Source organism: Microcebus murinus, chromosome 12 (assembly GCF_040939455.1).
Source record: "Microcebus murinus isolate Inina chromosome 12, M.murinus_Inina_mat1.0, whole genome shotgun sequence".
Lineage (NCBI taxonomy): Eukaryota > Metazoa > Chordata > Mammalia > Primates > Cheirogaleidae > Microcebus > Microcebus murinus.
The window spans coordinates 91864128-91890213 of record NC_134115.1 but is presented as its reverse complement, the minus strand read 5'-3'; the positions used below and the strand labels follow the sequence as shown (position 1 = coordinate 91890213).

At 55.7% G+C, this 26086-nt stretch overlaps 1 protein-coding gene across 8 annotated transcripts in view; it reads left to right on the top strand.

Moving 5' to 3' along the window:
• Positions 1-20191, top strand: part of EHMT1 (euchromatic histone lysine methyltransferase 1) — a 153507-nt gene extending 133316 nt beyond the window's left edge. For 7 of the 8 annotated variants that reach the window (XM_012784411.2, XM_020289586.2, XM_020289587.2 and 4 more), the window contains 9 exons: positions 893-1047; positions 1989-2156; positions 2373-2517; positions 3218-3295; positions 4513-4628; positions 5648-5734; positions 6299-6377; positions 18483-18658; positions 18804-20191. In XM_012784411.2, the coding sequence (XP_012639865.2) occupies positions 893-1047; positions 1989-2156; positions 2373-2517; positions 3218-3295; positions 4513-4628; positions 5648-5734; positions 6299-6377; positions 18483-18658; positions 18804-18984 (1185 nt within the window). In that variant the 3' untranslated portion in view covers positions 18985-20191. The remainder of the gene's footprint in view (positions 1-892; positions 1048-1988; positions 2157-2372; positions 2518-3217; positions 3296-4512; positions 4629-5647; positions 5735-6298; positions 6378-18482; positions 18659-18803) is intronic. The other variant, XR_012922152.1, reaches the window with a different exon arrangement.
• Positions 20192-26086: the final 5895 nt, after the last annotated feature.

The window sequence follows — 26086 nt, the reverse complement described above, 5'->3', positions numbered from 1 at the left end:
CGTCCAGTGAGACACAGTCGTGAAGTGTTCAGGGAAGGAAGGTGCTGGGCTGGGGGCTGTTTGGTCACCAGCAAGTGACGACCAAAGGTCCGTGGTGTGGCTGGCACCTGCCCCGGTGCGCCCTGCGCAGGCAGAGCCACGGGTGTGGGGGAGGCTGGGACAGGCAGGAGCGCGTTTGCCACTTCACTGCGGCCACTGTGTCCCCAGTGTGGTGGGTCAACGAGACGTTGCCTCGCTGTCTTAGCTTCTGTTTCTTGGCTGTCTGGCAGGGCTGCACGCTTTCACGTATCCATGTTTACTCTTCTTCTTATGTGAGTTTTATTTTCATACCTTTGCACATTTATTTTTCAGAATTATAGTAATAAAATAAACTTACAGGGTAATTATAAGTCATATATATTTTACGTGTCACACAAATATTTTTCTGACTTTTCTTTGTTTTATTTAAAATTTTTTATTTTATACAGGGTTTTAAAGAAAAATGTTAGTCTAACATCCCTGTCTTTTTCACATGTTAACGTGAGCATTGCCCTGTCTTGTGACTATAACTCTGGGAATGAATAGGATTTTAACGTGGATAGAAGGATAGTGCCCCTAAGTGTTAACGTGTCGTGTTTCGGGGGTTATAACTCTGGGTGATTCTTTTTCTATTTTTAAAATACTCTGCACTGTGGTTATGTCACTTCTATAATGAAGAAATAAAACAGAAGGGAAGTGCCCTCCCGACTCAGACGGGCGCTTGGTGCTCCCCTCTGGTGGCCACGAAGCCCCTTCCGTTTGGCTAAACGCACCCGACGCTTCCCTCAGTGGGCGAGTGGGGCAGCCGCCTGCGCCCCGGTGTCCTGCGCCCGCCAGAGACCGCCATCCGGGCTCTCACTGTGTCTCTACGCAGGAGGAGAACATCTGCCTGCACTGGGCCGCGTTCTCCGGCTGCGTGGACATCGCCGAGATCCTGCTGGCAGCCAAGTGTGACCTCCACGCCGTGAACATCCACGGAGACTCGCCGCTGCACATCGCCGCCCGAGAGAACCGCTACGACTGTGTCGTGTGAGTGCGGTGCCGGCCTGCCCCTGAGTCGCCACGGCCCCTCTGCTGCCTTAGGGGTGGGACAGCGTCCTGGGCTCTCACAGCAGGGAGGTGCCCAGTCCACACTGGGATCCGCTGTGGTTTATTTCAGGTTTCAGGGGATTGTCACGAGAAATTGCCAAGTTCTTAGGTTGTACCTCAGGGCGAGCCTTAGATGTCCGGCCCTGTTGGGGGCTGCGAGAGGCGGGAGGGGTGGCACAGGGACAGTTCTGCTTGCTGGGGACTCGGCGCAGAGCCGGCAAGGTGCAGGCAGGGCCGGAGGTGCTGGTGGTGCCGCTCCCGCCCAGGGCCCCGTTTAAACTTTAGACCTTCCGCGTGAGCCATTGGCACTCAGCCTTGGTCGGCGTCCTGGGCTGGAGTGGGCTGGAGTCTCCACTCTGCCCCTGGGGAGGGCCGCTTCCCCAGGACAGGACCAAGCCCTGCCTCGCCATGCAACCTCGTGACCCCCCACTTCACCTGGAAACGGGTGTCGAGATGTCCCACGGCCCCCACAGCAGGCACGCGCCCTCCCGTGTCCGGCCTCACCCACGGTCCGTGCACAGGGCCGTGTCTTGACCCCGTGGGCCACTGACCGTGCAGCCACCAAGCTCAATTCTCCACCGCCCCTCCTCCCCGTTTTATCACGGAGGGTGAATTTGAATGAACAAATACCATCCCCGGTTCTCTACACGCTCTTCCTGCTAGAAACCCTGTGATTACATGTAGGAGAGCAGCAAAATGTGTGTTTGGGTGCATGAAAGCCAATCTCTTTGGGATCGTTGGTGAGCAAACTCGTTAAAGATAGTTCAGAATGAATAGTGTGTTCTATTTATTTGTGGTGATTATAGTCATTTTATAAATCTCATCTCTGTCTCTCTCACATTAAGATGCGAACGTTTTGTTGGCTACGTTTTTCCTTTTAGCCTCTTTCTTTCTCGGGATTCAGATGTCACCTTAAAAAACAAGGAGGGAGAGACGCCCCTGCAGTGTGCGAGCCTCAACTCCCAGGTGTGGGGGGCCCTGCAGATGAGCAAGGCGCTCCGGGACTCGGCCCCCGACAAGCCCGTCCCCGTGGAGAAGACGGTGAGCAGGTGAGAAGGTTCCGGAACCAAGGCGCCTCTGTGGCAAAGTGTTGCTAAACAGGGTGTTGAGAACCTGGGGTGAAACCTGCTCCTAAAATCTCAACGTCCCAGGCCAGAGTCAAACTGCCGGGTCAGGTGCTCACTGGAGCTCTGTCCTATTGCGTGTCACCCCCGCCGGGCAGAGCCTGTCACTGCCGAGGGTGACGCCCGGCCTCTCCCCGGCAGAGACATTGCCCGCGGCTACGAACGCATCCCCATCCCGTGCGTCAACGCGGTGGACGGGGAGCCGTGCCCCAGCAACTACAAGTACGTGTCGCAGAGCTGCGTGACGTCGCCCATGAACATCGACAGGAACATCACCCACCTGCAGGTCCGAGCCCGCGGGCGGGGCGGGTCCCGGCTCTTCCCCAGGCACCAGGGCTCCCGGGGCCTCCCAGAAAACCTCTCTCTGTGGTCGCCCCTGGAAAGAGCCGGAAGGCGGATGAAGATCCTGCCGGGAACAGGGCCCCGAGTCCCACGGTGTGTGTAGCCCTTGCGGCCCCACAGCGGTGCCAGCACCCCCGGCCTGGTGCTGCCCCCTCCCCGGGCACGGGCGAGAGGACCCTGTGGCACCTGCCGGGCGCTCTGGCTGCCGGAGCACAGCCCAGCCCCCGCCTCCGGGCCCACGGGCCCTGCGCACTTGTCCTGCCGTGTCCCTGCCCTTCCCGGCCAAAAGCAGACGTGTCCTCTGGCGCTGTCCTCCCCATTCTCACGGGACAGACGCTGCCTGGGGGCCGAGGCTCAGGGTTCGGCTTACCTGCCAGCCCTCCACCGTCCCCGCGCCACTTGCATCATAAGTGTCCCCACTTCCCCCCACCCCACCCTCCCGTCCCACTAGGGGCTCCTTGTCCACAGCCTTCCCACACCCTCAGCGTCTGTCTGTGGCCCAAGCCTCTGGCCACACCCCTCCCCCTAAGAGGCCACGCACCCCTGGGTGTCCTTGAGAAAGCGTCAGGGCCCGCGGGTGTGACCGGGAGGGAGGGGTGGAACATGCCTGCCCTGGCTGACAGCCCGTGCGTCTCTGTCCCCAGTACTGCGTGTGCATTGACGACTGCTCCTCCAGCAACTGCATGTGTGGCCAGCTCAGCATGCGCTGCTGGTATGATAAGGTGAGGCGCCTGCGTGGTGAGTGCTGAGGTTGGGGCTCAGGGAGACGGCACAGTGGCTCTCTCAGCTTGGGACTGTGCCCCCGGCTTTGGAAGGAGGCGAGTTGAGCATGGTGTGGCCCCAGAGGAAGGGGACGGGCTCAAGGCAGGCCATAGCCTAGGGGTGCCCAGACAGCAGCAGGGGAAGCCGCCACTGCTCGGCCTGGCTCGGCTGTGGGCGGTATTCTTGCCGCCGGGGTCTGCTAGCTCTGAGAGCTCTGCCCTGTGCTGGTTGGGTGCGAGTGGCCTGAGAGACACCTGTGGAGAGACAGGTTCGGACATGGCTGGACAGGGAGGGTGTTGTGGACGCCATGCAGGGAAGCTTGGTGAGCGCTGGTGGAGCCCGGCGTGAAGGTCGCTGAGGAGAGGAGGCCCCGGGCAGCCCAGGCGTGGTTTAGGGGAGAGCATAAGCAGATGAGTGTGAAGGCTCTGGGTTTCAAGAGGTCAGAGGTCATTCGTGGAAGCAGAAGCCAGAGGCTGAGAGTGGAGGCGTCAGGCTCTGGAGGAAGAGGGGATGGCCAAGGGTGGCGGAGTGCTCGTCACTCAACAAGGGACCCCGGGAGGGGCAGGGGCAAGGTGGCTGTGTGGCCGGGGCTTATCCTGTGCTGTGTCCTCGGGAGCCGGCCCTGCTGGGGGGCAGGACGAGACGCTGAAGAAAGCCCTGTGGTTCATAGCAGCCCCTGGGCCGCCGGGCCACACGGTGCCTGCCTGGCGTCACCGTGCCTGCCTGGCGTTGCTGTGCTCCCCTGGCGTTGGGGTCAGGAAGGAGGGCAGGTGCCTGCCTGGGTTCCTCCAGAGCTAGGGCTTTGCAGGGCAGCAAGGATGAGGCTGCAGGAGAGTCCAGCAGGCGCCCACCACCTGGAGGAAGGGGAGCCCCACGGCTAGTGGCCTCAGCAGGGCTGAGAGGACGGGCGGAGGACCCCATGGTTCCTGGGGACTGAGATGGCCCCGTCAGCGGTGAGGACAGCTCTTCAGCCCTATCTGCACAGGCCTCTGCTTGGAGCCTCCCGTCCAGACCATGAGCGTGTAGCCTTGCCCTGCCGTTGCCCTCGGGTGTTAAAGTTTATAAGAAACTGTTGTTAAGTCAGTTTGAGGCCACACTGGGCACCCTGTAAAGCGCATCAGTGCCAGTTCCGTCAAAGTATGAGGGACCCCTGGCCTGACAGCGCGTCTGTCCGCAGGACGGCCGGCTGCTGCCCGAGTTCAACATGGCGGAGCCCCCCTTGATCTTCGAGTGCAACCACGCCTGCTCCTGCTGGAGGAACTGCCGCAACCGTGTCGTGCAGAACGGGCTCAGGTGAGGGCTTCCCGCAGGGCCCACGCTCTGCGCCTGCCGCGTCCGCCTGCGGGATGTGTGTTAGTGCGGGGCTGTCCCTGGCATACAAGAACCTGGTATGTGTGCGTGTGCGTGCGTGTGCACACAGGTGGAACCAACGATTTACCTCAAAGAGCCCTTTGTCCTCAGTGCCATGAGCCGTGAGTAGCCAGTGTTGCTTCTGCCAGCTCAGACTGGGCTCTGGAGGAGGAACAGGCGGTCAGTCCATTTGACCTAATGCAGAGGGACAGACCTAATTCGTGGCACAGAGGTTACCTTTGTCACCATTCTTCAGCGGATTAGGGTCATCACAATTCTGTTTTAGTACCCAAATTATTTTCTAAAGATGCTGTCGTCTTTGTGTTTCTCCAGCAGCCAGAGTTGATAGTATTCTGACACTTTTCAGACCACGTGGACTCCTTGTTCCTAAGTCACTCGAGCACGTGGTCAGGCGAGGCTCACCCAGCACCCGGCCCTGGCTGGGCCTGGACCCCTCTTCCAGGCACCCCTCTCCTGCCTCCAGGCTCTGGTCTCGAGCTGTCCCTCTCTGAATGTGCCTGAGATCAGAAAACCTGAAGTCCCTGTGTTATAGGGGGAAAGTTATGCGCACTATAAATTTAGCTGAACACTGATTTTCATAGTATTGTGACTTGTTTTTAACCTTTGTGGTCTTGGGCCATGTTGGACTGGAGGACAGAGTGCCAGTGACCGGCCCACACTGGCTTCCCATGTGGCGCAAAGTCCTGGGGCGGAGGACAGATACTGTCTCCCCCAGTGCCCACAGGATATGGACACGTGCACAAATGGGTGCATGTGGTTCCAGGTTCTCAGCTTGCTGGGTGCGTGAGGCTCTGTGTCTGAGAGGTGCCCGAGACGTCCGGCGTTCCGGATGCAGAGCCAGTTTCTTCGTCTTGCTCTCGTATCAATGGCTGGGTTGTGCTGACCGTCGTGGCGAGTGGCTGAGGCATGGCCCGGCCATCTCCACTCTCACTGTTTTCCAGGGCAAGGCTGCAGCTCTACCGGACGCGGGACATGGGCTGGGGCGTGCGGTCCCTGCAGGACATCCCACTGGGCACCTTTGTCTGCGAGTGAGTGAGTCCCTAGGTCACCCCAGGTCAGCCAGCGGCAGCTGCCGTTTCTGGGACGAAGGCCCACCGGTGTCTGTGCTCCAGGAAGCCCCTCTGGGACCAGGCGTGTCCCTCCTGGCCTGCAGCCGGGTGGGGTGACGGGCTGCGGGCCCGTCCCTGCCCAGTGGCAGCCACTTGCGCTGCCTGCCAAAACCAAGCCCGTGCCGACTCCGGCCCTTCGCCACTGCTCTGGTTTCCTGCCCTTGTTGCTGTCTCACCAGCTCCTGAATGCGTCGAGAATGTCATCTGACATCGTTAGTCCCTCCCAGGGGGAGAGTCCTCTGGGTGCTGAGTCTGCCGCACCGCAGATGTAGACATTTCTCTGTTGCCATAGTCATCGTCTCCTGAGCCCTAACGCCTGGTTCAGTCACAGGCACGAGTCTCCAGGATGCCTGATAGCCTGTGCTGCGGTCACAGTTCCTTGGGGCTTCGTTCTGTCCTCTTAGGGCACAGAGGTGCTGACACTCGTGTCCCTGGCGGTGGTCAGTGCTCCTAGTTCTCACCTGTGCTCGCCTCACCCTGCAGGTACGTGGGGGAGCTCATCTCCGACTCAGAAGCCGACGTCCGGGAGGAAGACTCTTACCTATTTGATCTTGACAACAAGGTAAACATTTCGAGGGGCTGGGCATGAAGAGCTGATGGTGAGCTATAGACCTTGGGCATGTTTGTTCTGGTTGCAAGTGCCCCGGTGAGGCCCGCGTCAGCAACGTCACTCGGGGGCGAGTGCCCAGTGCCACACGCCGGCCAGGCCCCCTGCTCCACACGGCCTGGCGGGCACCGTCAGCTGGGACCCTCAGCGGGGGACCCCGAGACATGCCACCGCCTTCCACCTGGCGTGCGGGTGTGGCCTCAGGTGTAGTGCTCCGGTCCTCCAGACCCTGCTGCTCCTCCCTGGGCGGGGCCTGGCAACCCCCAGGGCCTCCGAGAAGCCCAGGGGGACGCGTCTCTGGCTGTGACTGGGCAAAGCAGAATGGAGCCTCCTCTCGGGCAGAGGTTGAGCACACGTACAGTGGCATGTCCCTGGGTCCCCAGCCCACACCCTCGCCCTGCCACCAGGGGCTGGAATTGTGAGGGGGAGAGCAGGAGCCCGGTTTCTGGGGGTTTCTGAGGCAGGACCGAGGCGCTGACCCACCCCAGCCTCCACCTGCCTTTCTCCTGACTGGCTCCTACCACTGCTCCTGCAGCCACCTCTGCCTGTCTAAGGCCCTCTGAGACTTGCGGTCATTGCAGGTGGCAGGAGGAGAGGTTTCCTCATCTCTGACAGCCCCCAGACCACGGGGCAGAGGAAGTCCCTGGAGAGCAGGCGAAGCCAGGCAGGCCCTGGCACAGCAGCGTCCATGTGGACGGCCGGGCCGGCCCGACGTAGACCCCTGCAGTCACCTTCAGGGAGTGACTGAGGTGATTTGTATTTGCTGAAGAGAAGCCGAGTTCCGGAAGGTCATGGTCCTCAGGCCCCTCAGCACACACAGCAGTGCTGGACCCCGGGGGACGGAGTCCCGTGTGCACACGCGTGTGCACACTGCACGGAGGTCCTCTGCCGGACCGCCGTTCTGGTCTCCTGTGGTGATTTGCCGTGTGTCCATTGGTTGCACGTGTGCCGACAGAGGTACTCCTGTCACTGGTGTGTGCTGCGGCACCTGCTTCCCTGTGTGGCTTTTCCCCCCCAATGCTGTTTTTTAATGAGCAGAAGTTCTCGTTTTTATTATAATCCAATTTATCTTTTCCTCAATACTTTTTGGGTTTTGCGATGTCCCAGTTAAGTTGTTTGAAACCTGAGTATTCCCGGAAGCTGCACTATCAGCCTTCACGCCCGGGCCTGGCCTGGCGGGCCTGCGGTCGTTTGCCGTGTGGTGAGACCAGGGCCGAGCTTCTTTCTTCCCCTCGCGTGCATGCCTGCTTGACTCGGCGCCGTCTGTGGAAAAGGCTGTCCTTTCCCCGCCACTTGGAAGTGCGGCTTTTGTCGTAGCCCGGGGGTCCACGCCGGGGCTGCGCCTGCCCCATCCGTGTGCTGCCCGTCCGTGGACGGGGCCACGCCTTCCTCACCGTCACAGTTCACATCTTCTCACCTTCGCTTCCTGCCTTCTTACCGTCACTCCAGGAGTGTCTTGCTCGTCCTGATTTCTGTATAAATTCTAGAACCAGCTGGACAAGTTCTACAAAGACTCCTGCAGGGATTTGGTGAGGATTGCACTGAACCCGCAGCTGGGTTAGGGGAGAGGGAGGTCTTTCCCGCGTTGTTGCTGGTCCACGAACATAGTATGTCTCTTCGTGTGGTGAAGGCCTCCCCTGACTACCTCCAACAGTGTGGATGGTTTTCTGTGGTATGATCTTGTATATCTTTTGTTGGTTTTTTATTTTTTAATCAAATGGGCTTTTTTTTTTCCAAGTCAACTTTATTATAGTTACAGTAAAACAAACTACTCTTAAATACATGGTTTTAGTCTTGACAAACATACATACCAGGGTTGAGTTTCCTTCTGTTATTCCATACAGCTGGTAGAAGAAGAAGAATGCAGATCTGTGTCAGGACCATATTTCGTTACTTTGATCTATTTGCGAATCCTCAAGCCAGTGCCACATTCTCTTGATTGCTGTAGGTTGACAGTAAATCTTGAAAACAGGTGGTACTAAGCCTCAAACTCTGTTCTTTTTCAAAACTTTTTAGCTCTCCTGTGTCCTTTGCGTTCCCACGTCAATCTGAGAGCCAGGGTGTCTACAGGCAGCGGCCATGGGGGCCTCGCTGTGACGCGGTGCCCGTCGGTCCGTGGGTCGCTGGGTCTTCTGCTGCCAGTGTCTGCATGTGTCCTGCTCTCCGCACTGCGTCCGGTCTGTGAGTTCTCTCAGCGGAGCCTTGTAGCTTTTGCTGTGTAGATCTCACACTGTACTTTGTTACGTTTATTCCCAAGAATTTCATGCTTTTTATGCTCTTATAAATGAGCTCTTGCTTTTTAATTTCATTTTCCAGATGTTAATAGTTGGTTTTTTTTTTTTTTTTTTTTTTTTTTTTTGAGACAGAGTCTCGCTTTGTTGCCCAGGCTAGAGTGAGTGCCGTGGCGTCAGCCTAGCTCACAGCAACCTCAAACTCCTGGCTCAAGCAATCCTGCTGCCTCAGCCTCCCAAGTAGCTGGGACTACAGGCATTCGCCACCATGCCCGGCTAATTTTTTGTATATATATTAGTTGGCCAATTAATTTCTTTCTATTTATAGTAGAGACGGGGTCTCACTCTTGCTCAGGCTGGTTTTGAACTCCTGACCTCGAGCAATCCGCCCGCCTCAGCCTCCCAGAGAGCTAGGATTACAGGCGTGAGCCACCGCGCCCGGCTAATAGTTGGTTTTTGTATGTTAACCTTGCTAAAGTTCACTTATTAATTCTAGTATCTTTTTGCAATATTCTTCAGGATTTTCTGCACATACTCGTGTCATGTGTGAGTGAAGACAGTTTTACTTCTTTTCCAGTCTTTGAACTCTCGTTTCTCATCCTGGCATTATGTCCTGGCTGGGACCTCCTTGCCTTGTTTTCTGTCGCTGGGGAAAACCGCTGTCTTCGCCCTGTGTGGTGTTAGCTTCAGCCTTTCAGTGAAAGATCACCAAGCTGTCGGCATTCGGTACCCTGCTGTGGGATGAGGTCCCTGAGCACCGGCCGGCTGCCAGCTGGGGGTGCTCTGAGCTCCTAGAGGTGGCTCATTCTGGAAGGCCAGCAGGGAGATGTCACACACAAGGGCCTGGTGCAGGGAGACTCTTGGGGCCATCCTGGAATTCTGCACTTGTATAAGAACGACCAGGCCAGATGGGGACACTCCGTCCCCCCAGGGTGCCTGCCTTTCCCGCACCCATCACGCCCGTCCCAATCTGCCCCTGTCCTGCAGTCCTGAGTGGAATCCCACAGCACACGGCCTCACGCCTGGCTCCTCTTGCTCAGCGTAGGGTGTCTGGGATGCACCGGGGTTTCCTGCAAGTGTCTGGTGTCGCTGCTGGTCGGGGCCCAGACCCCGCCTGTCCATTTGCCGGCGACAGCGCTCAGAGCTGCATTCGGCCCATTCGTGAGCAGAGCTGCCCCAGACGCTCCCGTGGGACTTGGTGGAGTGTGTCCTCGTGTCACTGCTGGGCCATGTGGTGAGTGCCGTCAGCTCCATGGCAAACTGCCAAGTGGAGCCCACCCTGTAGCTCTTGGTTTGTCTCCCGCAGTTCTGCCAGGTATTGGGCTGGTTCTGGCTGGAGGGTGAGTCCGGCCGTCTGTCGTGGTCGGAAGCAAGAACCCCTGGGGTCCGAGATACTTTGTTGCTCTTCTAAGTGACATTTTTTTCACATTTGGTTGTTTGATATATAGAAATATGGTTGATTTTTAAAAATTCATCTTTTAACCTGTGACCTAAAGTCACATCTTAAGCATTATATTTGTGGCTGTTTGTGCCTGTAATATCACATCTTCAGCAAGCAAATTGCCGCCGTCTGTCTGGCTCCCGTGCTTGTCCCTGCTGGGGCAAGGCGTTGGGGGTGCTTAGGCCACCTGTGTCCTTTCAGAGTCCCTTGCTTCTTGTGATGCTGGTGCTCACGGTTTGGGACACCTTTATCAGATAACAAAGTTTTCTGTCCCAGAGAGTTTCATGAATTGATGTTGAATTTTATTAATTTTCTTCCGAATCTATTGAAATGATCCTTTAATTTTTCTCTGTATTCTTTCCATGTGGTGAATAATCTGATCTTATATGCCATCATTATTAGACTTTTCATGATGTGTATATTTGAACCCTGAAACATCATTGTTGTCTGTGAGGTTGGTGTGGACCTGCCCGCTTGGCCAGGTTGTTGTCTTTGTGGCTGGTGTGGACCTGCCCGCGTGGCCGGGTTGTCCGTGTGGCCGGTGTGGACCTGCCCGTGTGGCCGGGTTGTCCGTGTGGCCGGTGTGTACCTGCCAGTGTGGCCGGGTTGTCCGTGTGGCCGGTGTGCACCTGCCAGTGTGGCCGGGTTGTCCGTGTGGCCGGTGTGCCCCTGCCAGTGTGGCCGGGTTGTCTGTGTGGCCGGTGTGGCACCTGCCCGTGCGGCCGGGTTGTCTGTGTGGCGGGTGTGCACCTGCCCGTGTGGCCAGGTTGTCTGTGTGGCGGGTGTGCACCTGCCCGTGTGGCCAGGTTGTCTGTGTGGCGGGTGTGCACCTGCCCGTGTGGCCGGGTTGTCTGTGTGGCGGGTGTGCACCTGCCAGTGTGGCGGGGTTGTCTGTGTGGCGGGTGTGCACCTGCCAGTGTGGCCAGGTTGTCTGTGTGGCCGGTGTGCACCTGCCAGTGTGGCCGGGTTGTCTGTGTGGCGGGTGTGCACCTGCCCACGTGGCTGGGTTGTCTGTGTGGTGGGTGTGCACCTGCCAGTGTGGCGGGGTTGTCTGTGTGGTGGGTGTGCACCTGCCCATATGGCGGGGTTGTCTGTGCGATGGGTGTGCACCTGCCCATGTGGCGGGGTTGTCTGTGCAATGGGTGTGCACCTGCCCATGTGGCGGGGTTGTCTGTGTGGTGGGTGTGCACCTGCCAGTGTGGCGGGGTTGTCTGTGTGGTGGGTGTGCACCTGCTGACGTGGCCGGTGTGCTGTGGGGTTTCTGCCTTGCTTGTGTCTGCTGCCCTGGTATAGGATTCGTCCCTTCTGCCCGACACCTCTGGCACCTGGCATCACTGCGAATCTTTTCCTAGGGTCTGTTTTTTCTACTTACTGTTTGTATTTTTCCCTTGTGTCCTCACGTTCCTGATTAGTGTTTGTTTGGGTGCCAAACACTGCATCTGCAAACCTGCTTGATGAGAGCACCGGGTGGCGCAGTCCATTTCCAGGAACGAAGGTGGCTCAGAACAGAGTGCAGGCCTGACCTCCCCGACTCCAGCTGACCTTCGCCCCCGGCCCTGGTTCCTGGGAGCCCATCTCAGCCAGGTTGGGCTGCTGTAAACAATTGCCGCAGACTGGGCGGCTCAAACACCGGACATCTACTTCTCACACTCCGGATCAGGGCACCAGTGGACTCAGTGTCTGGTTCGGGCCCTGCTTCCTGGTTCACAGAGGGACATCTCTGTCCTCACCTGGGGCCCCTGTCACAAGGTCACAAATCCCAGGCATGAAGCTCCACCCTGGTGACACGGTCACCTCCCAGAGGTCCCACCTCCGAACACCCAGCACTGTGTGTGCAGGATTTTAACTCATGAATCTTGAGAGGACGCAGCCGAGACTCTTGCCCCTACTTACCTGTGCCCCACAGGTACTGTGGCTCTGTCTTCTGGCCACTCAAGGCAGCCCAAGGAGCCAGGTCCCATTCTTGCCCTGTTCTCCGCTGGGTCCAGCCTGGAGCTCTTGGTTTCCGTATGAGTATGAGTCCTTGAGGCAGACCTTGTCTTCTCTTTCTTTTTTAATAATGTCATCGACTTCCTAGTGTCCTCAGCTGACCCTGTCAGCAGTCTGGGCCATGAGTCGCCCTGCTGGCTCCACAGTGGGCGGGTGTGTCCAGCCCCAGCTGGCCTCGCCTCCCTGGCCTCACCTCGAGGCCTCTTTCTGCAAGAGGGCAGCCTGGGGGGAGGGGAGGGTGGAGTTCCTCAGGGGCTTCAGAACTGCTCCCCCCAGTGGTCGTGTGGCTTTCCCCAGCCTGAGCTCTCTCTGACCAGCTGCCCTCTGCAAACGTGACCACGTGTGCCCATAGGGACCCTGGTCCCCAGCCAGGCCCCGCCCGCCCAAAGCCGCCTTCTCAAATCGCCCCGCCTGCCCCGTCATGGCGTCGGTGGTCTGCCTTTGTGTCCCGTGCCCAACTCGGACTTTTATGTCTGGGGCCAGGCCCACCGTCTCCTCCTTGGACGTCCTACCAGTGACCTCTCCTCGCCCCTGCGTCACAGGCATTGCCCCGGAGCCATATGTGAGTGTCCCTGGGTCAGGTCCCGCCCACCGAGGCAGCAGTGTGGGCCTACCCTCCGTGTCCTCGTCCTTCCCAGCACGGACACCAGGCCCAGGTGCAGCTCTCAGGACGTGAAAGGCCAGGAACATGCCAGTGTCCCCCAGGGGTCTGTTCCTGCTCCAGCCCAGACCCGAATCCACTGAGCACCGGGGTCTCAGGGTGACCCGACCTCAGGGACACAGCACCACTCCGGGGCCTCTCCTGCCCCCGTCTGAGGCACCTTCTCTGTCCCCTGACCCAGACTTGGAATCAGCCGCTTCTCCAAGACGTCCTTGTTCCTTTTAGAGGACAATGATCTTTAGTATCAAAGTCAGACTCCAGGGGTGCTTGTTGCTATGGTCTGCTGCTGGCTTAAGTCCCATTTTTCAAGGGACAGAGCTATGAAATGAATTTTTAAAAGTATGTTATGAAACAAATTTAACAGTATAGGGTTTTTACCCGGCTTCTTTGATTTTATACTTACACCTCTTACAGTGAAAATATTGGTTCCTAAAAACTTTAGTTTCAAAGTAGCACTAGTGATATTTATTTATTTATTTATTTATTTGAGACAGAGTCTCACTCTGTTGCCTGGGCTAGAGTGATGTGGTGTCAGCCTAGCTCACAGCAACCTCAAACTCCTGGGCTCAAGTGATCCTCCTGCCTCAGCCTCCCGAGTAGCTGGGACTACAGGCATCATGCACCACCATGTCCGGCTACTTTTTTATATATTTTCTTAATTGGCCTATTAATTTCTTTCTTTCTTTTTTTTTTTTTTAGTAGAGACGGGGTCTCGCTTTTGCTCAGGCTGGTTTTGAACTCCTGACCTTAAGCGATCCTCCCGCCTTGGCCTCCCAGAGTGCTAGGATTACAGGCGTGAGCCGCTGCACCCAGCCACTGCCAATATTATTGATAACAGTAACTACCTGTACAGTCATTGAATGACCTTTACGATTTCTTTGCAGTGTTCTGGTCCTTAGAGTATATTCTACTAAGGGTGTACAAAGTACTATGTTTTGCAGTACTTGAAATAGTTACATTACCAATTTGATATGCAGTGATGTTAATTTTAGTGCATTGTAAGTTTTAGGATTAATTTTTTTTGAGACAGTCTCATTCGGTCTCCCCAGGTAGGGTGTGGTGGCGTCGTTACAGTTCACTACAACCTCAAACTCCTGGGCTCAAGTGATCCTCCTGCCTCTGAGCCTCCTGAGTAGCTGGGACTACAGGTGCCACCACCACGCCTGGCTAATTTTTTCTGTTTTTAGTAGAGACGGGGTCTCACTCTTGCTTAGGGCAGTCGCAAACTCCTGACTTCGAGCAGTCCTCCCGCCTCGGCCTCTCAGAATGCTAGGATTACAGGTGTGAGCCACTGCACCCGGCCTATTTTATTTTTTGATCATGTAAAATATTTACATGCTTTAAAAGTAAAAATTACATGACAAGATCCTCCTAAGAAAAAATCTTGCTTTTGTCCATGTTCTCTGCATTTTATCACCCGTCGTCTTAGTCCATTTTGGCTGCTACACCGTGAGGCTTATAAACAGCAGAAATTTATTTCTCCCAGTTGCAGCCTTTCCTCAGGCTGTTAGTCCCGAGGTGCAGGCACTGGCAGATGGGGTGTCAGGGGGCCTGCTTCCTGGCTCCTAGCCAGCGCCTTGTTCCCGTGTGCCCATGTGGTGGGAGGGGTGAGGCAGTTCTTTGGGTTCCCTTTTGTAAGGGCATGATCCTGCTCATGGGGGCTTTGCCCTCCAGGCCTAATCTCCTCCCCACAGCTCCACCTCCCATCACTGTCACCTTCTGACCACAGCACCTGCCCCACCGAAACAGGCAACATTTGTAGAAATATAGGAAAAATACTGATGCATATTTCTTATTTCCTTTCTTTTTGTACACAGTGTGGTATGATATAGCGTGTGTATGTGTGTGCAGTACCACCCCCTACAATTCTCACTGGACAGTATATGTGGAAGTCAGGACCAGCAGTGCCCGGGTCACGGACGACCTGACTCATGGCGTTCCGTGCTTACGAACAAGCTCCCCTGCCTCCCCATGAGGGTGTTTTATAACCAAATAATTAAATTGGTAATTCAGGGACTAGTTTCTTCTGCACGTGTAAAAACAAACGCGCATGGCATGAGTGGTTCGTGGGTGCAGTGACCAGTCCCATTGTTCCCGTGTTGCCTGCACACAGCGTCACTTTTGTGGAAGAGAGTCTGTGTCTGCCCTGGGACCTGCCTCCAAAGCAGGAGTCCACGGCAAGTCCAGGTGAGCCTGCAGCAAAGAGAAAGGTGATTCCAGTGGAAACGAAAGTAGAAACAGTTAAGAGGTCAGAGGTGGCCAGATGCCACTGCTCACTGGGACAGCATCAGGCCTCAAGTCACCTGACTGTCGGACCAATTCTAAAGGATCAAGTGAGAATAACGAAATTTGTGAAAGGCATGATCCACTGAAAGCATAAGTTATTAACCCACTGTGAAGTAGCACAGTTGGTTAATTATCAAAATGGAGAAATGGAAAGGTGGTTATTGATTTGGTTGGAAGGTCAAAATAGGCATAACATTTCTATTGGCCTAGAATCGGTACAATATTAGCCTTTAACATTCTTTTTTTTTTTTTTTTTTTTTGAGACAGAGTCTCACTCTGTTGCCCAGGCTAGAGTGAGTGCCGTGGCGTCAGCCTAGCTCACAGCAACCTCAACGTCCGGGGCTTACGCAATCCTCCTGCCTCAGCCTCCTGAGTAGCTGGGACTACAGGCATGCGCCACCGTGCCCGGCTAATTTTTTTGTATATATATTTTTAGTTGGTCAATTAATTTCTTTTTATTTTTAGTAGAGACGGGTCTCGCTTCGGCTGGTTTCGAACTCCTGACCTCGAGCAATCCGCCCACCTCAGCCTCCCAGAGTGCTAGGATTACAGGCGTGAGCCACCGCGCCCGGCCCTTTAACATTCTTTCTTGAAATTTCTCCTATCTCCTGTCTAAACCTTTTGTATGAGTTTGGTTTTGTGTTGTGTGTGTTTGAGTTGAAAGAAAGCGCGCAGTAGTTTCTGCACCGAGTTCTTGCAGAACAGTGGTGTCACGTTGAGCCAGTGGCACCGTTGTGGTCCCTGCGCATGTGCTTCTTTCTCTTCAGGGGTCGGAGCTACCTGCAAATCCGGCCTACAGGTGTTCTCAGCACCGTGTCTCATCCATAACCCGGGACTGGCGTGCATGTTACTAGTACACAGAAATCTTCCTTTCTTTGGGGGACATTGAGGTCAATTTCAGCCCTTGCTGTGTTTGCAAATAATGTCTCGATGAATAATCCTGCGCACAAGTCCTCTCGTTGGACCTTTTACTGCCATCACACGAGTCTCCGAGGTTCTGTCAGCCATCCAGTGACAGACTGAACAGCAAGCGGATTTTGATTTAGAATTTCCATTTGATTCTTTGTCTGTTTCTCTGCTGAAACTTCTCATTTCTCTGAGATTTTCATGCACTGAAGTGCTTTGTTTTACTTGGTTGAGGATAGCCTGAGCAGCTACTTTAAAAACACTCATCTGTTAGTCCAGTGTCTGGTTCATGCCAGGACTGGGCTCAGTTGCTTTGCTTTTCTCTTTAGAATGTGTCCATTGTCTTGGTCTGTTGTAGTCGCATCATTTGGATTGTGAGTGTAGACTTGTGGGGAGTATTCTCCCTTATCTCCAACGTGCGTGTGTTGCTGTTGCTGACTTGGCCTCCACCGCAGGCGCTGCTGCCTCCCTGGTGGCTGCGTCCCCGTCCCAGTCGTCTGCCACTCCCAGCGTCACCCGTCTGTGTTCAGGTCTTTCCTGGCTCTTTGAGTCTGGGTCACGCCACCCGGAGGCTGGTGTTTGCAGACCGGGACGCCCCCTCTCCTCGGGAGCATCGAGGGTCCCTCCCGGGCTGTAGCCCCGAGTGCTCCGGCCAGACAGCCTTGGCTCTGCGGGAGCCCGAGCAGACGTGGCCCAGCTCCCGCTGCAGCTGGGAGCTCCCCCAGCGCCAGTCTTTGCTGCTCCCCAGGACCTCCACGTCTGTGCTGCTTCCGGTTTTAGGGTTGCTTTACTTAGGGGAGCTCCTCCCGCCCTAAAGCAGAGGCCAGAAGCCCCCACGAGAGTCGCTTTGAATTTTTGAACCCTGAGAAGTGGGGTTGCCGAGTCTTCAATGGTGGCGCCCGGTGGTGTCTGAGGGGTGTTGATGGAAGGCGTGTGTCTGTGCCTACATGGCTGACGTGCCCGGGCTCTCCGGGCTCCGTGCTCTTGTCTGTGGAGTTGTCAGAGAGCTGCCAGGCGTCACCCTCCCTCTGCTGGTTTGGGTTCTTAACTTCCCTACCTGTGAGGACCCTTTGGCCTCCAGTTAGTGCTCTGATGCCGTGGCGGGTGTCCATGGAGCAGCTCTGCCTGCAGGCCTCCCTCCGTGGACTGTGATCCTGGAGCGTCTCGTCCTGTGCCTCATTTCCAGCTCACCTGCCTGTTCTCTCCAAGACGTAGCGCTTGTTTCTGTTGCCGAGCACAGATCTCACTGTAAATGTAACAGCTCGAGACACCTGCCCGGTACCTCCTGCTGTGCAGGTGTGTCCGGAGTGGCCTGGTGACACCCCACTGGGCGGCTCTGGTGGCCAGGGCCACCCGCTCCTCCCCACACAGCCCCATTCCAGGCTGGCAGTAGCTTCTCGAACTCTGGGTCTCTCCAGAGAGAACTTAAAGGGCTCCTGTGGTCACGTCAGGCCCACCTACCCAATCTCCCAGTCTGTCAGCTTGGAACCCTCCTGTGGTGTCACGGAAGCTCAGGAGTAATGCCACTAGGGCCACGGCAGAGGTCACAGGTGCTGAGACGCCTGGGCTCCTCTCTCTTCTCTCTCCCACTGGGTTAGCAGGACCCCTTACTCTGGCATTGTGGACCCAGTGCTTTGTGGCCAGAGGGCCATTCTGACTACCCAACCCCAACCCAGGGCAGCCTCTGTCCAGCTTTGCCCTCCCCATGTCCCTCACCCTTCCCTCTACTCTGCCCCACCACCACCCTTCCCTTTCCTGACTCCGCCCTCACCCCCTCCCTCCATTCTGCTCCGCCCCCACCCTCCTTCCCCCTGACTATGCCCCATCCCCTGCCTCCACTCTGCCCCACCCCACCCCTCTCCTGACTTCCCCCTCACCCCTCCTCCTCCCTCCACTCTGCCCCGCCCCCACCCTCTCTCCCCTGACTCCGCCCCCACCTCTCTCCCCTGACTCCGCCCCTACCCCTCACCCCTCTTCCTCCCGCCACTCTGCTCCGCCCCTACCCTCTCTCCTGACTCCGCCCTCCTCCCTCCACTCTGCTCCGCCCCCGCCCTCTCTCCCCTGACTCCGCCCCCATCTCCTCCCTTCACCCTTCCCCCCCATCCCCCCTCGCCCTGACTCTAACCTGGCACCCTGAGTCTCCCTGCCCTGAGAACGCAGCTCTTCTACCTTTGCCACCAAGTCTCTGAGGAGCTGCCCTGCCCCGTGGTCCGCACCAGACAGTGGCCCGGACGCCAGCTCCACCCTGCGGGGCCCCGGGGCCCTGTGGGTCTTGCGCGGCCTCCCTTGTCCCGATGCCCAGTGGCCAGAGGCGTGGTCTGGGTGCTGCCCCTGTTACAGTTCGTCTTGGAGGTGCCCCCGCCCCACCGCGGCTTAGGTTGTCTCGAGACCCCACGGCCGAGCCCCGGAGGAGAGGCAGGCCCTGGTGGCGCTGCAGGGCACAGGAGCGGGTGGCGGGTGGCGGGGTGCAGATGGGGCGGGGCAGGAGCTGGTCACCTGCGGCCACCTGGCCCGGCCCTCAGCCCGTGCGTGCTGTCTGTCCGCAGGACGGCGAGGTGTACTGCATCGACGCGCGCTTCTACGGCAACGTGAGCCGCTTCATCAACCACCACTGCGAGCCCAACCTGGTGCCCGTGCGCGTGTTCATGTCCCACCAGGACCTACGCTTCCCCAGGATCGCCTTCTTCAGCACGCGCCTTATCGAGGCCGGGGAGCAGCTGGGGTACGTGGGCGACGGCCGGGTAGGAGGGTGGGGTCGTGCGCGCTGCTGCTCACACGTCCGGACAGTGACGGTCGCAGGGAGGCCTTAGCCTCGGCGTGGTGTGTCTGCGCCTTGCTGGTGCAACCGAGCTCTGCTCTCTCCCCAGGTTCGACTATGGGGAGCGCTTCTGGGACATCAAGGGCAAGCTCTTCAGCTGCCGCTGCGGCTCCCCCAAGTGCCGGCACTCAAGCGCGGCCCTGGCCCAGCGGCAGGCCAGCGCGGCCCAGGAGGCGCAGGAGAACGGCCTGCCGGACACCAGCTCCGCCGCTGCCGCCGACCCTCTATGAGACGCCGGGGCGGCGGGGTGCTCAGGACCAGACGCTGCCGGCATCGCGGTTTGGAGAGGAGGAGAGATTCTGCACCTGGCGCCGGAGGTCCTGGTTAGGGGCTGTGCCGCTGGTTCCTGGAGGGCTCAGGGGTGAGGCGGCAAGTCCCAGGCGCAGCGGCCTGCGGCGGGTGTGGACACCTCCCAGCAGCCTCCCACACTTGAGGCCTCACACCTGGGCCAGTGCTCAGCCTGGACGGACGCCTGGGACTGCCGTGCGCCTCGGAAGGCGCTGGGATTCCACGTCGGCGTGACCTTGTGAGTCTCTGATGGTGGCTTTGTTGTTGCAGAGTTCCTTGTTCCTCCCTCTGGTCTCTGAGGTCCCTGCTCCGCCACCGGCTGGCTCGTTCCCCGTCTGGACCAGACTGTTCTGCGTGGCGCCTGCCAAAGCCGCCGTCACCGCAAGCTGCTCCGTTAGGCCACCTGCCCACACCGCGCGGCGGGTGCCGTTCCTGGACACCGCGCAGAGGTCGCCCTCTGCCGCCACCGCCTTGGGGAGGTCAGGGGCCGAGCCCACCGCTAACTCTGGAGAAAATGTGGGTTTGCGTTTTACAGGAACCCTATATCTAGTCCTATATATCAAACCTCTAACTGACGTTTCTTTTCAAGGAAGTGGTTTGGTGGGTGCCGGCGGGTGCCGCACCAGCCCGCGCCAGTTCCCTCGACGCTGGCACCTTCTGTTGATTTTTTTAAGCCACATGCTATGATGACGCATAAACTGATTTATTTTCTACCATTACTGAACATTAGGACAAACAAAAAATAAAAAAACACAAAACACAGACAACGGTGCTGATTCTGGTGTGGTTTCTACTCACCACGTGAATATAAACTGTCAACTGTATAAAGAGAACAAAGTGATTTTAGAATAAAACGCAGGAAAAAACTTTTTTTAAAATATTAGTCTTGTAGTGTGAATAAATTTGCCATCACCTTTTGTGTGGTGGCCAGGCAGGTCATACTCTTTTTTTTGGCATATACCTTTTTAAATACTGTAACTAGTGCAGTGACAGTGGGTTTTTTTGTGCGACTCTTCTAAAACATTCATAATGCAGCCATGTTTATTTTTTTCTGTTAAGATGTTTTGACGGTTTTAAGAGCAATCTTTTGGCTCCGACCATTTCTTGTTCTGTTTTCAATGAAATCAATAAAAAAAAAGAAGTACTTTACACGAGGCTTTTATTATGGCCCCATGATTCCGCTGGTCTCTCCAGAACACCCGTGCCTCCGGTGGGGTGCCGTGCCCACGGGTCACACGCAGGCCCCGCGACCAGCGGGCAAGGCCAGGTCTCCCCACGTCCAGGTGCAGCTTCCTGTCACCCCAGCTGGCACCCTGAAGAGAGGAGGCCCCAGGCAGGTGTTGTTAGAGCCTGTGGATGTCTTGAGTGTGTGTGTGTCCATGTGAATGCATGTGTGTGCACACGTTAGTACATGTGTGCACATGTGCTTGTGAGCCCGTGGCTGAGTGAGTGCATGTGTACGTGTGTGCATTTGATTGCATCTCTATTGAGTTCATGTGTGTGCTTGAGTGCATGGATGAGCATCCATGTGTGTGAGTGCATGTGTGTTCATGTGTATGTCCGTGTGAGTGTGTGTGCACGTGTGAGAGTGTGTGTCTAGCACCAGGTGCTCAGGTCTGGGCGTCATCCTGGAAGCTGGTGGGGCAGCTCCAGGTGAGTCCCCACGTCCCAGGTCAGCTCTGCGACTCGTGCAGGGAGGCCGGGCCCTTCCCTCCTTCCTGGCAACCCATGACCTCTGCCCCTCCGTAGGGACCTGCCACCTGCTGTATTCTCCGTGTTGGGCTGGCCTCTCCACAGGAGAGCTTGTAAACTCAACAAAAAATAGCTGAAACGCTCTGTTTTAATACATAGAATTCATTCAGTTAGCTGTTTTTAGACACTTCCCTGGAATGATAACGGGAGTCTCGCACTTTGTGAATAGGAGGCCCAAGCTGGGCGCCCTCCACACGGCGTGCTGACAGGTGGGCGACCTGAGGCACTAGGCAGCTGCAGAGGGATGAGCAGGGGGCCCAGGGCAGGTGCAGGGCCCCAGGTCTGGGGCCCAGGTCTGCGCAGGGCCTCGGGGAGGCCACTGTGACCACTGGCGCCTTAGCACGTAGGGGCTGCTGGCCTTTCCGTCCTGGTGCACGAGGAGCCCAGAGCCAGGAGGGCTGGGGAAGTGGGGCCAACGGCTCGCCTCATGCACGCCTGGAGCTAGAATGTGAGGCACTGCCAGCCCGCCAGCCCCGGGGGAGGGGACAGCAGGCACAGCCCCTCTCCAGCCCCTCAGGACAGTGCTGGCTGGCAGGCGACCACAGGTTTGCATCTTGGAGGTCACCTGTCCTGTCTCATGCGCTGGGCCAGGTGTTGGGTGCACCCACAGTATTTGTTGCATGAGGCCAGTCGCAAATCTATGGAGTGACGGGAAAGCCAGCCATGGTGGCCCCCACTGCTGCGCCCCCCAGGACCCTGACTCACCTGGTCCTGGACGGCTTCACAGTGACCACCGCCCCTTCCTCGTCAGACTCCGGGGGTGTCTCTGCTCCAGCAGTGTGGCATCTGCGACGAGCGTCTGGGGGGGGTCTCGGGGGCCACGGCTTTGAGCAAGGACGAGGGCTCCAGGTGTGGAGACTACAGGTGGGAGCCCTGCAGGGCCTGGGGCTGCTGGGCGGAGCCTTCCCTCCCCTGTCTACGTGTCTTTCTCCCTTCTTTGGGTAAATTAAAATCTAAAACCCACGGAGGCTCATTCTCAAGTTCCTGTAACAGTGGGAACCTTTCACCTGGACAAGGCTGTGAATACAGGCTCCTTATTTCCGGAAGGTTCTCAGCCCATCTGAGCAGAGAGCACCCCACGTCCTTGTCTTGGGCCAGGTTGTGGTCTGTGAAGGATAAGTGGGCTTGGGGGTCAGGTGGGGCGGCCTGAGCCCATTGGGGTGGGGATCTGCCTAACCTGGACACCCAGTGACCAGGGCTCCGATGGGACCCAGCCAGGGGAGGCCAGGGGTGCGGCGCCCCCTCACCACGCCCCCTTGTGCCCCAGCTCCCAGCACACCCAGAGCAGGCTTGGGGGGCCCTGGGCCTCCTGTGCAGCACCCCCCTTTACTCGAGCAGCATGTGGGTGGCACGGTCTCCAAGGTCAGGGGATGGGGCCCAGCCGAAGGCTAGGCTCTGCTGGTCCTGGGAGCGTGCGCTTGGGGACTCCGGCAAGGGCAGTGGGGCAGCCGGCCGCGTCTAGGCCTCAGTTCCCCTCGCTTAGGAGCACTGTGCTCCAGGCCTGAGCAGGCTCAGGCTCTCACCAGAGGGCAGCCGCCAAAACATGGCTGGTGTGCGAGCAGCAGCCACCCGGCCACACGGGGCTGCCAGTATTTCTATGCAAGCCACGCCTGTTCATTGCCCAAAGCTCAGCACATAAGAACTGGAAAGAGAAAATGACACCCGCCAGGAATCCCCCTCCTCGGCCTCCCCTGCACCCTTCCTGGGTGACGCACCACATCTGGCAGAGCGTCCATAGGCAGGCCCTGCAGCCTGCGCGTTTGCTCAGAAAAGAGATTCACACCTGGCTCTAGCAGGCGCGCCGTACTGCTCCCAACACCTGCACCGCAGCAAAAGCCTCTCTTGACGTCCCTGTTTCGCCTTTTCTTTACGGAAATGATGCTGTCAAGAAGGACCCAGCACGGCGTCTCTTTCCACTTGGGCAGTTACCTTCTTAGGGATGGGGTCAGGTGCACACCCTGCCTCTGGGCTCTGTTACCAAATGCATGCCGGTGTTCACGTCTCGCGACAGTCTACATTTCCCCACATCCTGCACTCAGAACATTGTCGTGCTGCTTGCTTTTTGTAATTGTCTAGAGGAAAAATTATACTTTGATGTGTTATTTCGAAATTTTATTATTGATAAAGCTGAGTGTCTCTATTTATTACAGATTGGCTTTTTGTCTTACACGAATTGCCTTTGTGCAAAAATTCTATTGTGCTGCTTGTGTTTTTCTTGTTGATTTCTATGAGCTCTTTATATATTGCAGTTTTACATGTATGCTGAATTTACAATTTTCATGTGGCAAAATCTGTCCTGTGACTTCTGATTATTATAATTAGAAAGGCCTTCTGCATCTCTAGATTATATATATATATAAAAAAAAAGTCCTCCAGCACTGGTTCTAGTATTTTATTAAGTTTAGCTCTTAAATCCAGGTGGAATGTGTGTGTTGTGTATGGTGTGAAATACAGATTTCTTTTTTTGAGGCATCGTTTACATAGAATAAAATACGGATCCTGTAAGCACAGCCCAGTATGCTTTGACAAATGCCTTTGCCCCATAATCCACCATTTACCAAGATACAGAATGTTTCCATCCCCCGGGAAACGTCTGCTCCTTCCCAGTCAGTCCCTGCCCGCATACACCCCCCCCCCCCCCCCCCGCCTGATTTCTGTCACCGTAAGTTAGTTTTGCCTGTTCTAGAATGTCATGCAGTATATACGGAACCCTGCAACCATGCCATAGGCCTCTCCTTCTTTTCCTGCCTTCTCTTGCTCAGCGGCTTCTGCTCTCGTTTTGTGAAGCGTTGGTACATTAGTCCTTTATATTTTATTTTATTTTATTTTATTTTTTTGAGACAGAATCTCCCTCTGTTACCTGGACTAGAGTGCCGTGGCGTCAGCCTTGCTCACAGCAACCTCAAACTCCTGAGCTCAAGCAATCCTCCTGTGTCAGCCTCCCGAGTAGCTGGGACTACAGGCATGCGCCACCACGCCTGGATAACTTTTCCTATATATTTTTAGCTGGCCAATTAATTTCTTTCTGTTTTTAGTAGAGACGGGGGTCTCGCTCTTGCTCAGGCTGGTTTCGAACTTTGACCTTGAGCCATCCTCCTGCCTCGGCCTCCCAGAATGCTAGGATTACAGACGTGAGCCACCACGCCTGGCCCCACTGGTCCTTTTTTATAATCACTAAAGAGAATTCCGTGCTAGGAATATACAAAATTTGTTTGACCATTCTCTTATGCATATATGTTTGGGTTATTTCCAATTTGGAGCTGTCATCAATAAAGCTGCTGTGAACATTCTTGTATAGGCCTTTCTGTGTGGCTGTGTCTTGGGTTGTCAAGGGTAAATTCCTAGAAACAGACTTGCTGAATCACATGGTAAGCCACATGTGGGGCTGTGGCTGGCAACGTGGCTCGTTTACGCTGGTCACATGGGCACATCTGCCCCTCACAGCCTCTCGAACAGTGAGTATCTGTGAGTATCCGTTCCAGTTACAGCCAAATGCAATGTGTCTTTTATCACCTTTTTTTTCTTCTTCTTTTTTTTTTTGAGACAGAGTCTCACTGTGTTGCCTGGGCTAGAGTGCCGTGGTGTCAGCCTGGCTCACAGCAACCTCAAACTCCTGGGTTCAAGCGATCCTCCTGCCTCAGCCTCCCGAGTAGCTGGGACTACAGGCATGCGCCACCATGCCTGGCTAATTTTTAATGTATGTTTTTAGTTGTCCAGTTAATTTCTTTCTATTTTTAGTAGAGACGGGGTCTCGCTCAGGCTAGTTTCGAACTCCTGACCTTGAGCGATCCGCCCGCCTCGGCCTCCCCGAGTACTAGGATTATAGGTGTGAGCCACCGCGCCTGGTCTATCATCTTTTTTAATTAAGACTTTCTCTACCCAAAGGTATCTTTGAAATAACGCTTTAGAAGGAAACAGGAATGTATCTTTTCAACTTGGGAAGATGCTCTATTTTCTTCTAAAGCGTTACAGTTTTAGGTTTGGGGTCTGTATGTGATCCAGCTAGATATATTTTTGTGAGTGGGGTGGAGTAGAGGTCAGGAGGTCCTTTTCCGTGTGGATGTCCAGTCATTCCAGCCTCATCTGTTAAGCTACCTGTTAGAGACTTTTCCCCAGTTGAACTGAACAGGCTCCTTTATAGAACGTCATCAGTACGTGCCTGTGGACTTGTACAAAATCTGCGCTGTTCTGTTCTATTCTCTGTTGTCTGTCCTTGCGTCAGTATCTGGACTATGTTGTACCTTCAGTCTGTTGTCTGTCTGTATGTCAATATCATACTGTCTTTTTTTTTTTTTTTTTGAGACAGAGTCTCACTCTGTTGCCCAGGCTAGAGTGAGTGCCGTGGGGTCAGCCTGGCTCACAGCAACCTCAATCTCTGGGGCTCAGCGATCCTACTGCCTCAGCCTCCCGAGTAGCTGGGACTACAGGCATGCGCCACCATGCCCGGCTAATTTTTTGTATATATATTTTTAGTTGGTCAATTAATTTATTTCTATTTTTGGTAGAGACGGGGTCTCGCTCAGGCTGGTTTCGAACTCCTGACCTTGAGCAATCCGCCCGCCTCGGCCTCCCAGAGTGCTAGGATTACAGGCGTGAGCCACCGCGCCCGGCCTCATACTGTCTTTGTTATTGCATCATGGGAAGTGTAAGTCCTTCAGCTTTTTTCCTAAAGGTGAATATTTGGCTATTATGACTTTCATATGTCGTTTGTATTTTTATATAGATTTAGAATCGCCATGTCAACATCTGCAGAAATGCCAGGTGTGATTTTTTTTTTTAACCTTGTATTTTGTTTTTTTCTAGAGACAGGGTCTTGCTCTGCCGCCCAGGCTGGAGTGCAGTGGCATCATCATAGCTCACTGCAGCCTCCAACTCCTGGGCTCAAGCAATCCTCCCGCTTAAGCCTCCCGAGTAGCTGGGACTACAGGTTCATGTCACCATGCTCCGCTAATTTTTTTTTTTTTTTTTTTTAAGACACAGGGTCTTGCTATGTTTCCTACGCTGAACTCAAACTCCTGGCCTAAAGGGATCCTCCTGCCTCAGCCTCCCAAAGTGCTGGGATTATGAGTGTGAGCCACTGCACCTGGTATTTTTTTTAACCTTATAATTTAACTTTATTGAGATAGCATTTACATGTCATAAAAGGCACCCAGTTAGGTGTTTGATGAGTTTAGGTAAACATGTACCCACATAACCACCATCACGATTAAGACACAGAGGCATTTTTATTGCTCCAGAAAGCTCCCTGGTGCCCTCTGTAGCCAGCCCTGAGCCCCTGGAGACGCCGCTGCG